A 13,351-nucleotide genomic window follows, 5' to 3' on the forward strand; every position below is an offset into this window, starting at 1 on the left:
TTTTAATGTTATAATATTTAGTTCCAAATTTGTTTGCACAAATTATTTTTTTCATTCTAAGTTCAAAGCCCTTAAAACTTTTCAATGTTAACACAAACCATTTTTATACAATGTTCAAGGCACTGAAATTATTCAGTCTTAACCATTTTTATACAATGTTCAAGGCACTGAAATTATTCAGTCTTAACCTTTTAAAATAGCATATTGCATATTTGTAGCCAACATAATGGCTATATATATTTCCACAAAAGTATGAGTGCTGAAACTGAAAGTTCAAAAATTTTTCCAACATTCAGGAAAGATAAGTTTGTCTAAAATCATTGAACCACGACCAAATTCAAACTTAAACTGCTTATTCCTAAGATGTATCTATATTATTTTCAAAGTGAAAGGGACATAACTCTGCCAAAAAATCATCGAACCATGACCAAATTCCAACTTGACCTGCGCATTCCTTTGACATATCCATATGTCAATTTTGAGTTGAATATGTAACACTGTTGGGTTGATAATGAACAGAAACTGTAAATTTCATATCATTTTCAAAGTGAAAGGGGCATTACTCTGCCAAAAATCATTGAACCATGACCAGATTCGAACTTGGTCTGCGCATTCCAAAAACATATCCATATGTCAAATTTGAGTTGAATGTGTAATATTGTTGGGGAGATAATAAACGGAAACTGAAAATTTCATATTATTTTTAAAGTGAAAGGGGCATAACTCTGCCAAAAGTCATCGAACCATGACCAAATTTGAAATTGACCTGCGCATTCCTTTGACGTATCAATATGTCAAATTTGAGTTGAATGTTTAATACTGTTGGGGAGATAATAAACAGAAACTGAAAATTTCATATTATTTTCAAAGTAAAAGGGGCATAACTCTGCCAAAAATCATCGAACCATGACCAAATTTGAACTTGACCTGCGCATTCCTTTAACGTATCGATATGTCAAGTTTGAGCTAAATGTGTTGTACGATTGGGGAGATAATGAACGGAAACTGAAAATTTCATATTATTTTCAAAGTGAAAGGGGCATAACTCTGCCAAAAATCATCGAACCATGACCAAATTCGACCTTGACCTGTATTTTCTCATGACATATCCATATGTCAAGTTTGAGTTAAATGTGTTGTACCGTTGGGGAGATAATGAACGGAAACTGAAAATTTCATATTATTTTTAAAGTGAAAGGGGCATAACTCTGCCAAAAATCATTGAACCATGACCAAATTTGAACTTGACCTGTGCATTCCTTTGACGTATCCATATGTCAAGTTGGAGTTGAATGTGTTGTACCATTGGGGAGTTAATGAACAGAAACTGAAAATTTCATATTATTTTCAAAGTAAAAGGGGCATAACTCTGCCAAAAATCATCGAACCATGACCAAATTTGAACTTGACCTGCATTTTCTCATGACATATCAATATGTCAATTTTGAACTGAATGTGTTGTACCGTTGGGGAGATAATGAACGGAAACTGAAAATTTCATATTATTTTCAAAGTAAAAGGGGCATAACTCTGCCAAAAATCATCGAACCATGACCAATTTCAAACTTGACCTGTATTTTCTCATGACATATCCATATGTCAAATTTGAGTTCAATATGTGCAAGGGTTATAAAGATAATGAACGGAAACTGATGATGACGGAAGGACGGAAGGACGGAATGACGGAATGACAGAATGACGGAATGACGGAACAGGGTAACACTATATGCATAAAAATAATCAAATAAAAACATTCTGTAATTATTCTAAGCTATTGAAATTATTAAACCAACTTACATCCTGCTTCATCTCAACAAGTTTTATGTTAAACTCCTGTTCATTCATCATCACTTTGAAGTCTGATATGGTTCCCGGCCTCCACATTGGCTCCGAGTCTTCACTTGTAGCACCAGTGGAACCAGCAGACTGGCTCTCTGTTTCTGACTTCCTGCCGTCTGCTTCACCACCTTCCTCACTGTAACACATTATTATAAAATTATACAATAATAATAATAATAATAATAATAATAATAATAATAATAATAATAATAATAAATATAACAATAATAATTATAATAGTAATTAAAATAATAATAAATATAATAATAATAATAATAATAATAATAATAATAATAACAACAACAATAATAAACAAGAGCACCACTATGCGGAGCATTATATGCCCGAAAGTGGTTTTTTTTTAGTAAGGACGAAGCATTCATTAGACATGGGAATTAGCTGTTCATCCTATAAAATATTACAGATGTAGGTTGATTAATACTTAAGTCATTAATAATGACCTTAACCTTTGACCTTGTGACCCTAAAATCAATAGGGGTCTTCTACCTTATATGGACAATCATCCTATGAATTTGAATATGTGGGTCAAATGGAACTTAAGTTATGCTCCGGAAACTGTTTTCAGTATCAAGGTAATAGTGACCTTGACATTTGACCTTTTGAGCCCAAAATCAATAGGGGTCTTCTACTTAATATGGACAATCAACTTATGAAGTTTGAACATTGTGGGTCAAATGGAACTTAAGTTATGCTCCGGAAACTGTTTTCTGTATCAAGGTTATAGTGACCTTGACCTTAGACCTTGTGACCCCAAAATCAATAGGGGTCTTCTACCCAATATGGACAATCATCCTATGAAGTTTGAACATTGTGGGTCAAATGGAACTTAAGTTATGCTCCGGAAACTGTTTTCAGTATCAAGGTAATAGTGACCTTGACCTTTGACCTTGTGACCCCAAAATCAATAGGGGTCTTCTACCCAATATGGACAATCATCCTATGAAGTTTGAACATTGTGGGCCAAATGGAACTTAAGTTATGCTCCGGAAACCAAATTGCTAACGGACAAATTGCTAACGGACGGAAACTGTTTTCAGTATCAAGGTAATAGTGACCTTGACCTTTGACCTTTTGACCCCAAAATCAATAGGGGTCTTCTACCCAATATGGACAATCATCCTATGAAGTTTGAACATTGTGGGTCAAATGGAACTTAAGTTATGCTCCGGAAACTGTTTTCAGTTTTAAGGTAATAGTGACCTTGACCTTTGACCTTTTGACCCCAAAATCAATAGGGGTCTTCTACCCAATATGGACAATCATCCTATGAAGTTTGAACATTGTGGGCCAAATGGAACTTAAGTTATGCTCCGGAAACCAAATTGCTAACGGACAAATTGCTAACGGACGGAAACTGTTTTCAGTATCAAGGTAATAGTGACCTTGACCTTTGACCTTTTGACCCCAAAATCAATAGGGGTCTTCTACCCAATATGGACAATCATCCTATGAAGTTTGAACATTGTGGGTCAAATGGAACTTAAGTTATGCTCCGGAAACTGTTTTCAGTTTTAAGGTAATAGTGACCTTGACCTTTGACCTTTTGACCCCAAAATCAATAGGGGTCTTCTACCCAATATGGACAATCATCCTATGAAGTTTGAACATTGTGGGCCAGATGGAACTTAAGTTATGCTCCGGAAACCAAATTGCTAACGGACGGAAACTGTTTTCAGTATCAAGGTAATAGTGACCTTGACCTTTGACCTTTTGACCCCAAAATCAATAGGGGTCATCTACCCAATATGGACAATCATCCTATGAAGTTTGAACATTGGGGGCCAAATGGAACTTAAGTTATGCCCCGGAAACCAAATTGCTAACGGACAAATTGCTAACGGACGGACGGACCCAGCCGAAATGGAATAAGGGGCCATTTCTTTTGTTATTTTCTATTGTTTAATAGAGGGCCAATGGCCCCTTACTCTATTGTTACGGAATGAACTCTATTGTTCTCTTTTGTTCTGTTTACAGTTAGATGGCCCCCTATCCCTATTCGGTAGTGCGGACAGACGGACGGACGGACGCCAGGGGGTATAACATAATATGCATATAATAACAACAACAATAATAATAATAATAATAGTAATAATAATAATAACAATAATAATAATAATAATAATAAATATAACAATAATAATTATAATAGTAATTATAATAATAATAAATATAAAAACAATAATAATAATAATAATAACAACAACAAGAACAATAATAATAACAACAACAACACCAACGATAATAATTATAATCATAAACATCTTTGCTTATTTAATAAAACATCATTTTTGAGTAAATAGAATCATTTAAAGTGGGAATATTTGAAGATATTAAGATGTCTTGCAAAAATAGTCAGGTATCAATGGATCTAGCCATTATAGGCTTTACGAATGTACAAGAGTGTTCAACACTTATGACATCAACACATTCAAATGACAGAAATGCATGTTAAAATTAATAAAAGGTCACAGATATTCCCCAAAATGTTCAAACATACCGATAATCAGATTATAATAAACAAGAGCTGTCCGTAAGACAGCGCGCTCGACTTTTTTATTGCTTGCCAATAAAAAAAGTTTTTGCAGTAAAAGGCAATACAAGAATCTCTGTATTTTTAAAGTGAACAATGGCCATGAGCATTAAGATATTTAGTGAAGAATTATTTTACTGAATTGTGTGATACCCTTGAACACTGCAGCAAAGTTTGAAATGTTTAAGTCAAAAAGAGGGCTGGTAAGAAAGAAAAAAAAACTGAGTTGACGCTTAAATAAATTTAATAGTATTAAACCCACTTTGAGAGAATAAGGTATTTTTACGTCACTCAGAACACCTTGGTAAATGACATAATAACATAATTTTTCAAGAAATCTATGCCAAGGAAGCAGTATATTTTTGTACAATCAGCATAATATATAGATTTGACTTTGTATCAAATTAATATCTCAAACAGTTCAGTCAAAAAGTGGACTGGTACTAAAAACTTAACCAAGATTCTAAGTCGATAAAAGGCCTTAATTTTTAAAACAAATCCTTGACAGAGTTACCTTCTCTTGCGTACAGATGGGGGTAATGATGTGAAATAGCATTAAAAGTTTCAAAGCAATATCTCAAAGGGTTAAGGCAATAAGTGGATTTTACCCATATTCAATGTATTTTCTAAGTCAAAAAGGGGCATAATTCTGTCAAAAACCTTGACAGAGTTATGTCCTCTTGTCTGTTGATGAAGGTCGTGATGGTAAACAAGTATGGTCAGTTTTAAAGCAATACCTCCAATGGTTTTGAAATAAAGTGAGGTGGTACAAAAAACTTAACCAAGCTCAATACACTTTCTAAGTCAAAAAAGGGCCATAATTCTGTCAAAAACCTTGACAGAGTTATGTACTCTTGTCTGTAGATGGAGGTTATGATGGTGAACAAGTATGGTAAGTTTCAAAGCCATACTTGTAATACTTCTGAAATAAAGTGGGGTGGTACGAAAAACTTAACCAAGGTGTGACGCCAACGCCGACGCCAACGCCGACGCCTACGCCGACGCCGGGGCGAGTAGGATAGCTCCCCTTTTCATAGAAAAGTCGAGCTAAAAAATCCTGTGTGATTATCACTTGACACACCTGATACAGGATCTTCATATAATCAGTAATGAAACTAGAGGATGCTTTTGTAAAAAAGCGCATGTCTCCCCCACTGCTGAGAATAACTGTGAATGGAAACAAGAATGGAAATGGAGATAAAAGAACAGAGTATATAAAACCAGACAACTGATATATCACTGATATATCAATAATAGTTAAATGTCCTCACTGATAAGAACTCTAGTTATCATCCGGAAATGAGAAAATGACCAATGGTCACTGTGACCTTAACCTTTGACCTACTGACCCCATAAACAAGAGGGATCATCTGCTCAATAAGACCAATCATCCTATGAAGTTTGAGGGTTGTAGGTCTAAAGGAACTCTAGTTATCATCCGGAAAGGAGAAATTAACCAACGTCGCTGTGACCTTGACCTTTGACCTACTGACCATTAAAACAATAGGGATCATTTGATTAATAAGACCAATCATCCTATGAAGTTTGAGGGTTGTAGGTCAAAAGGAACTCTAGTTATCATCCGGAAAATGAGAAATTGACCAACGGTCACTGTGACCTTGACCTTTGACCTACTGACCCCAAAAACAATAGGGATCATCTGCTCTATAAGACCAATCATCCTATGAAGTTTGAGGGCTGTAGGTCAAAAGGAACTCTAGTTATCATCCGGAAACGAGAAATTGACCAACGGTCACTGTGACCTTGACCTTTGAACTACTGACCCCAAAAACAATAGGGATCATCTGCTCAATAAGACCAATCATCCTATGAAGTTTGAGGTCTGTAGGTCTAAAGGAACTCTAGTTATCATCCGGAAACGAGAAATTGACCAACGGTCAGTGTGACCTTGACCTTTGACCTACTGACCCCAAAAACAATAGGGATCATCAGCTCTATAAGACCAATCATCCTATGAAGTTTGAGGGCTGTAGGTCAAAAGGAACTCTAGTTATCATCCGGAAACGAGAAATTGACCAACGGTCAGTGTGACCTTGACCTTTGAACTACTGACCCCAAAAACAATAGGGATCATCTGCTCAATAAGACCATTCATCCTATGAAGTTTGAGAGCTGTAGGTCAAAAGGAACTCTAGTTATCGTCCGGAAACGAAGAATGGACGGACGGACTGACGGACGGACGGACTGACGGACGGACGGACGGACAGGGCAAAAACAATATGTCTCCCCCCGAGGTGGGGGAGACATAATAAATTTGGTAAGTTTCATACGAGTATATATTCGGATTAAATTAGAATGATAATGATCAAAGCAGATCCTCAGTCACATAGAAAACAAATAAGACGGCTGTTAAAACAGAAAGTCTACTTTACCTCACTTCACTGCCCTCCTCATCTTCGTCCTCAGACTTCACCTGTCTTGGAGGGTCAAATATATTCCTGATGGCAATTTTGGCACTTTCCGCAGCCCGGCTTGCTAACACATCGCCTACAGACTTGCCAGGAAACAGCCGTGACAAAATTGATATCACATCTTCATTGTTGGGATCTAGTAATAATCCCATCAGAAGGTCTCCCCGGGCACCTGTCATATTCTTGAATAAACAACATAGAGCATTATATTTAAAAGAAGAACAAAAATACAATCAAGAAAATAGTAAAATATTAAGTTTCAAGGGAATATACCTTAAGTTGTTTTTAAGATTGATATAGCTTGCAAAATTTCAACCTGCCATTTTCTAATTTAATGAAGTAAGATCAGTCAAAATACAGAGTTATTTTTTGGCCTTGGATAGTGACTTCATGTTATGATTCAGAAGACACATATTAAGTTTTAATGGGCGTGCCTTTTCTAGTTTTCTGATGTAAAACTTCTACTAGACAATAAAAGTTTTAATTTTCTCTTCATTTCTTCATGCTGTAAGAAATATCTCCCCCTAGCTTTCATAATGTACAATGAGCCGCGTCATGACAAAACCAGAATAATGGGATTGCGACCAGCATGGATCCAGACCAGCCTGCGACCTCCGCGCAGTCTGATCAGGATCCATGCTGTTTGTTATGAGTTTCTCTTCTTGTAATACAGTTTGTAAGCGGACAGCATGGATCCTGATCAGACTGCACGGATGCACAGGCTGGTCTGGATCCATGCTGGTCGCAAACCCATTATGTTGGTTTTGTCATGACGCGGCTCAAATAAATACTGTGGCCTGCTTTAGTATATACAAGTGTTGAATATAAAAATGTAAACAAATACCTACCTCAAGCATATACCTTGCCCTCGCTCGTGAGATATAATACTGGCCAACTTTAGGGTGAAATTCAATTGCCTGGTTAAACTTGCTTTCTGCCTCCTGTAACATTATAATGAGATTTTTTTTTTTTTCAATTTTCAAAACAACCTGTGACTTTCTGAAGGGGGAAATATACCACAATAAATCAGAAAAAGGAAGAAAAACATGAAATCAAATTGAGAATAGAATTGACCCACACATTTGATAAATTTTCAATTTCAATTCAATTTAATTTGCATGGTACATAGCAAAGGCTAACTATTGAAACAGCTTTCTGTCTTTCAGTCAATTAAATTTATCAACCTTCTGATATAAGTCGGCTGATGTTAAGTTATGGTTCTGGTGAAGAATGTGCACAGGGCATTTCTGAGGGGAAAATATAGCATTTTTAAGGGAAAATACATCTATTATCGGCTAGGGGGCAAGCCTTTATTTGGCTGTAAAATATAGGGAAAAATATTACTGTTAAATAAATTATGATCATTTTCTTCAATGATAAATTTGTTCAAATATTCAACAATTGACAGATCACAAAATTAATGAGTTTCACAATTTAAATTTGCTTTAGTTTTAAGTCTCACATAAGTTTTAAGTCTCACATACACTTTACTGGTCATAGTCAACAGCTTTAATGGTAGGGGAAGACCTCAAATGCCACTCTGTGCATTATTTCAGGCACAAGTGGGGTCCCATTTTCCGCAAGCAAGGGAGCTGGATAACTTTCACATGAATGAATTCAAAGTCTGTGACCTGATTCAAATCTACAGCAGGGAATGGCATGTCATTTAAAGTCAGCAACTTTAACCACTCAGCCACAGATGTCCCTGACAATTTCATATAATTATTATATATATGTTACATGTAATTAAATAAATTAGGTCGGACAATAATTGCTATTAAATTTTATGAATATGAACTAAACAACAGAAAGTGTTACAACTTATATAATCACTTTCCAGTCCTCTTCTTGGAACCATCCAGTACTGGTGTCATATGAAGAAACATGGTAGTGTTCCAAGCAGGACCCGAACCCATGTTTCCTAAGCTGAGAGGCAGATACCTTAACCATAGCCTGCATGCAGCAACTGAATATGCTCATATAACCAGTGCAGACCTAGAGCTGCTGGCACACCTGTGCCACGCCATCTGATCACAGTCTGCACTGTTTGCTACGCAGTCAGTACAAAAAATTTAAAGTCTAAAAATCTTCCCTAAAAATGATGAATGGTTTAGCCCACATTGACAGACAAACTAATCAATTCAAGATATTTAACATTATAAAGGTTAAAACTACATGTATCATAGATTGTCTTACAGAAAATCTTTTCTCCTGGTAGGCTGCGACACCAAATTCATTATGTATGACTGATATACGTGATTTGATGGTCTCATTTGTTGGGTCAAGTTCCAGGGCTTGCTCATAATCCTGCATAGCAAAATTATACTCCTCTTGCCGGAAGAAACAATCTGGAAAATAATGATGTATAAAGGTACGCAAGTATGGAATAACATTACAATACAATTACATTTATACATTTATATGTTAAAAAATCCTGGTCTCTATATCTTTTTAAACAAAATATAAAAAGAAAAGAAAAAGATACATGTACTTGATATGTAATATGAATGAATCTGATGAATGCATGTGTCTGCCGATTAAAATGCTTTCACCTGGTGTAAGATGGTACTTGGATAGAAGTATCAACATTCTTTAAGCAAGCTGAATACTTTCCTCAAATAAAGGAATTGATAGTCCCTCAAAAGTGGCGAGGGGCAAAAGGTTTAACCGTTTAAAGCCAGCAAATGAGCCACGTAGTCCCTTGCTATTTTTTTCATTTTTGTAGCATACATGTATAAGCAGGATATATATCGTCACCTTAGTGCAGTAACAGGTTAACTCCTTTTAAATTAAAGAAGGAGTTAATCCATTTCTGCACTATTATGACGATACTTGATGTTCAAAAGTTGTGACTTGCTATTGACTAATTTTACTTTAAGAAAACTATCTATACAAAAATTATCTGGATAAAAGGGGAGACAATCCACACATACCTCCTCTATTGATGTATAATCCTTTTTCACGCTTCTCTCCCTTTATTGCTTTATTTAACAATATAATAGCTTCATCAAAGAAGCCTTTAGTAAAACATTCAACAGAAAAGTCATTGTATGTGAGTAACAACTGTCTCTGGGAATCTATGTATACTGGACTCTCTTCGTTATGATCACATTTGTCTAATGCTAACAGGAAATCGTCTATAGCTGCATTATAATCGCCTAACTTCCGATGTAACGCACCCCTGTAACATAATATTAAATCCTCTACGTACATCTTTAAAATTAGATTAACAAACATGGACTTGTGCATTATTGATGAGGACTTCAAAACAAAAATATTTTGATTATAAAAATGAATACTAAAATTGAATTTTCAAAACAAATTAACTACATGCATGATGGATAGGATTTCCGTGTTTGTTTATTAACAAAGATATAAGTCTGCCTTTAAACTGATGCAATAAGAAATGCTAACTAAAAATGAAAGTTTGAATTATTTAAGAAATAATATATCCCAAACTGTGATTTTATCGCTCAATAACATCACTGTTTGCAGTTCGGATGCGAGAAATTATATCACGAGGGCGTAGCCCGAGTGATATAATGATGCCCATCCGAACTCCAAACAGTGATGTTATCCAGCCATAAAATCACCGATTTGGATATATTATTTCGATTCTAACACAACATAAACAAATAAATGCTGCCGTACCTGCTATTAAGCAAAATTGCACTTGATTTGTTTCCGTACTTATTTTAAGCGCATCGGATTTTATAGTGGTTACGTCACATGTATAATGATTACATCACATGTCTAAATATAGAACGTCAAACAGTGACTCTATTGCATAATAACACACACTTTTGTTTCTTCCATGTTCAATGGGGTAAAATGCGGGTCGTGTTAGAATTGTTTATTATATATTGTGGATTATATCATTTTACATTGTTTTTCTGTTGTTTTTTAATGCTGATTTTAGCACATTTTTGGTCATACCTCGGCAATCGATCCACCTAATTAGCTTTCCTGTATATCTAACAAGTAATTACCCATTTCTACACAAGTGACCCACTGCATATCTCACATGATTTCTGAATCATCAATAAGAGACAAATGACCATTAATTGTCACAGATCATTAAATTTTGTCCCTGAGAAATTTCGCTTAGCACGAGGATCAAACCCTTCATTACTAATTTGATGCTTTTTATCATTTAATTTCTTCTGGGTTTATCAAAATATCACAAATTAGTACCAATAGAAATATTTTACTTGAAACCATTAAAAATACCTGAGAACATGAAAATCTGCAATAGCGGGGTCAGTTTCTATAGCAATGGATATTTTCTGCAAAGCTTCACGATGTTTGCCCATCAGATTTAGTTGCATGGCTTGTCGTTTATTTTCCTGGGCTATCTTCTGTAATTTACCCATCATTCTACCAGCTTCAGGATGAGTTTCCTCTATACCTAGAGCATCTTTAACATCATAATAGCACAGTGTCGTCTGCAAGAACAATGAAACATTGATATACCTAGAGCATCTTTAACATCATAATAGCACAGTGTCGTCTGCAAGAACAATTAAACATTGATATAGAACAGTGTTGTCTAGAATACGAATTTATCATTATAATAGCACAGTGTCGTCTGCAATAAGAATTTAGTATTATAAGAGCACAGTGTGATCTGCAATAAGAATTTATAATGATAACAGCACAGTGTCGTCTGCGATAGGAATTTAGTATTATAAGAGCACAGTGTGATCTACAATAAGAATTTATAATTATAATAGCACAGTATTGTCTGCGATAAGAACAGCACAGTGTTGTCTGCAATAGGAATTTAGCATTATAATAGCACAGTGTCATCTACAATAAGAATTTATAATTATAATAGCACAGTATTGTCTGCAATTAGAATATATTATTATAATAGCACAGTATTGTCTGCAATAAGAATTTATAATTATAATAGCACAGTTTGGTCTGCAATAAGAATTTCGCATTACAATAGCAGTGTGGTCTGAAAGTACAATGAAACATTGATATAAAACCGTGTCGTCTACAATAAGATTTATCATTATATAAACATTACAGTATTGTCTGCAATTAGACTATATTATTATAATAGCACAGTGTGGTCTGCAATAAGAATTTATCATTATATAAACATTACAGTATTGTCTGCAATTAGACTATATTATTATAATAGCACAGTGTTGTCTGCAATAAGAATTTATCATTATAATAGCACAGTGTTGTCTGCAATAAGAATTTATCATTATATAAACATTACAGTATTGTCTGCAATTAGACTATATTATTATAATAGCACAGTGTTGTCTGCAATAAGAATTTATCATTATATAAACATACAGTATTGTCTGCAATTAGACTATATTATTATAATAGCACAGTGTTGTCTGCAATAAGAATTTATCATTATATAAACATACAGTATTGTCTGCAATTAGACTATATTATTGTAATAGCACAGTGTTGTCTGCAATAATTATTAGACACGATAAGTGTCTCATAAGCAATAAGAATTCAAAATCATTAGAGTTGTATCAGCTGCATTAAGAATTTAACATCATATTTGCAGTATCTTTTGCGATGAGACTGTGACATTATAGAAGCAATTTATTACCCTTCCAGATTTTGTCCGCCTTTTTGATTGGATATTGATCACCCGAAAAAATTGATATAACCGAGTCAGACGGGTAATATACAAATTAAATGTCCCCGTTGGGTACCCAACATTGTAAATGACATGCGCTGAGGTGATGCGCTTACGGTTCGATTTTACGCGGTGTAAATTCCGATTTACAAGCACTTTTTAACTGTCAAATGATAAATATTTACCAAAGTAGAGTAATGATACAAATTCCCATCAGTATTGAAAACAAATATGACCTTGTGAAAGCTTGATATTAATTACAAAAAAGTGCTTTCAATAGACTACTCCTTTTCTCTTGTTTACATTCGTTAGGTACGGGAAAAATACGTCATGTATTTATGTGACGTCATGTTGTGATGAAGAGGTACCCTAAAGGGAATCTTATTTCGATGTTTCATTTGAAACAGCAATGATTTTTTAAAAAATTGTTTAAACTCGGCAGGGGAAGGGTAATAAAATTATCATTTTGGTTTTGGAGTGATATATGTGGACATATTACCTGCCAAGATAAAATATCACCCTCGCCTAACGGCTCGGGTGATATAAAATCTTAGCAGGTAATATATCCACATATATCAGTCCAAAACCAAAATAACATATAATCTAAAGATTTATTTTCTCATACTGTTTCTGTACAACTTACATTTCTAAACATTTCATGAAGTCTGGCCCGCATAACATAGAGGTCAGCATTATCTTTGTCCGTCTCAAGACGTTTGTTAACCAATGCCAAACATTCTCCATGTCTCTGTAACGCTGCCAAACATGTTATACTGAAAATATACCATGTTTTGATATACAATATTGGAAATAAACCACATCTTAATATATGATAGTGAAAATAAACCACATCTTAATATATGATAGTGACAATAAACCACATTTTAATATATGATAGTGACAATAAAC

At 34.7% G+C, this 13,351-nt stretch overlaps 1 protein-coding gene across 4 annotated transcripts in view; it reads right to left on the bottom strand.

The window, feature by feature from the left end:
• The window catches only part of LOC132745891 (tetratricopeptide repeat protein 16-like), a 34,185-nt gene that overhangs the window by 3,065 nt on the left and 17,769 nt on the right, over positions 1 to 13,351 (bottom strand). For all 4 annotated transcript variants that reach the window (XM_060734916.1, XM_060734924.1, XM_060734901.1 and 1 more), the window contains 7 exons: positions 13,086 to 13,215; positions 11,053 to 11,267; positions 9,756 to 10,003; positions 9,019 to 9,170; positions 7,671 to 7,763; positions 6,784 to 7,004; positions 1,798 to 1,975 (listed from right to left, as the gene is read on the bottom strand). In XM_060734916.1, the coding sequence (XP_060590899.1) occupies positions 1,798 to 1,975; positions 6,784 to 7,004; positions 7,671 to 7,763; positions 9,019 to 9,170; positions 9,756 to 10,003; positions 11,053 to 11,267; positions 13,086 to 13,215 (1,237 nt within the window). The remainder of the gene's footprint in view (positions 1 to 1,797; positions 1,976 to 6,783; positions 7,005 to 7,670; positions 7,764 to 9,018; positions 9,171 to 9,755; positions 10,004 to 11,052; positions 11,268 to 13,085; positions 13,216 to 13,351) is intronic.

Source organism: Ruditapes philippinarum, unplaced genomic scaffold (genome assembly GCF_026571515.1).
Source record: "Ruditapes philippinarum isolate M1 unplaced genomic scaffold, ASM2657151v2 ctg211_1_1_1_1, whole genome shotgun sequence".
NCBI classification, from domain to species: domain Eukaryota; kingdom Metazoa; phylum Mollusca; class Bivalvia; order Venerida; family Veneridae; genus Ruditapes; species Ruditapes philippinarum.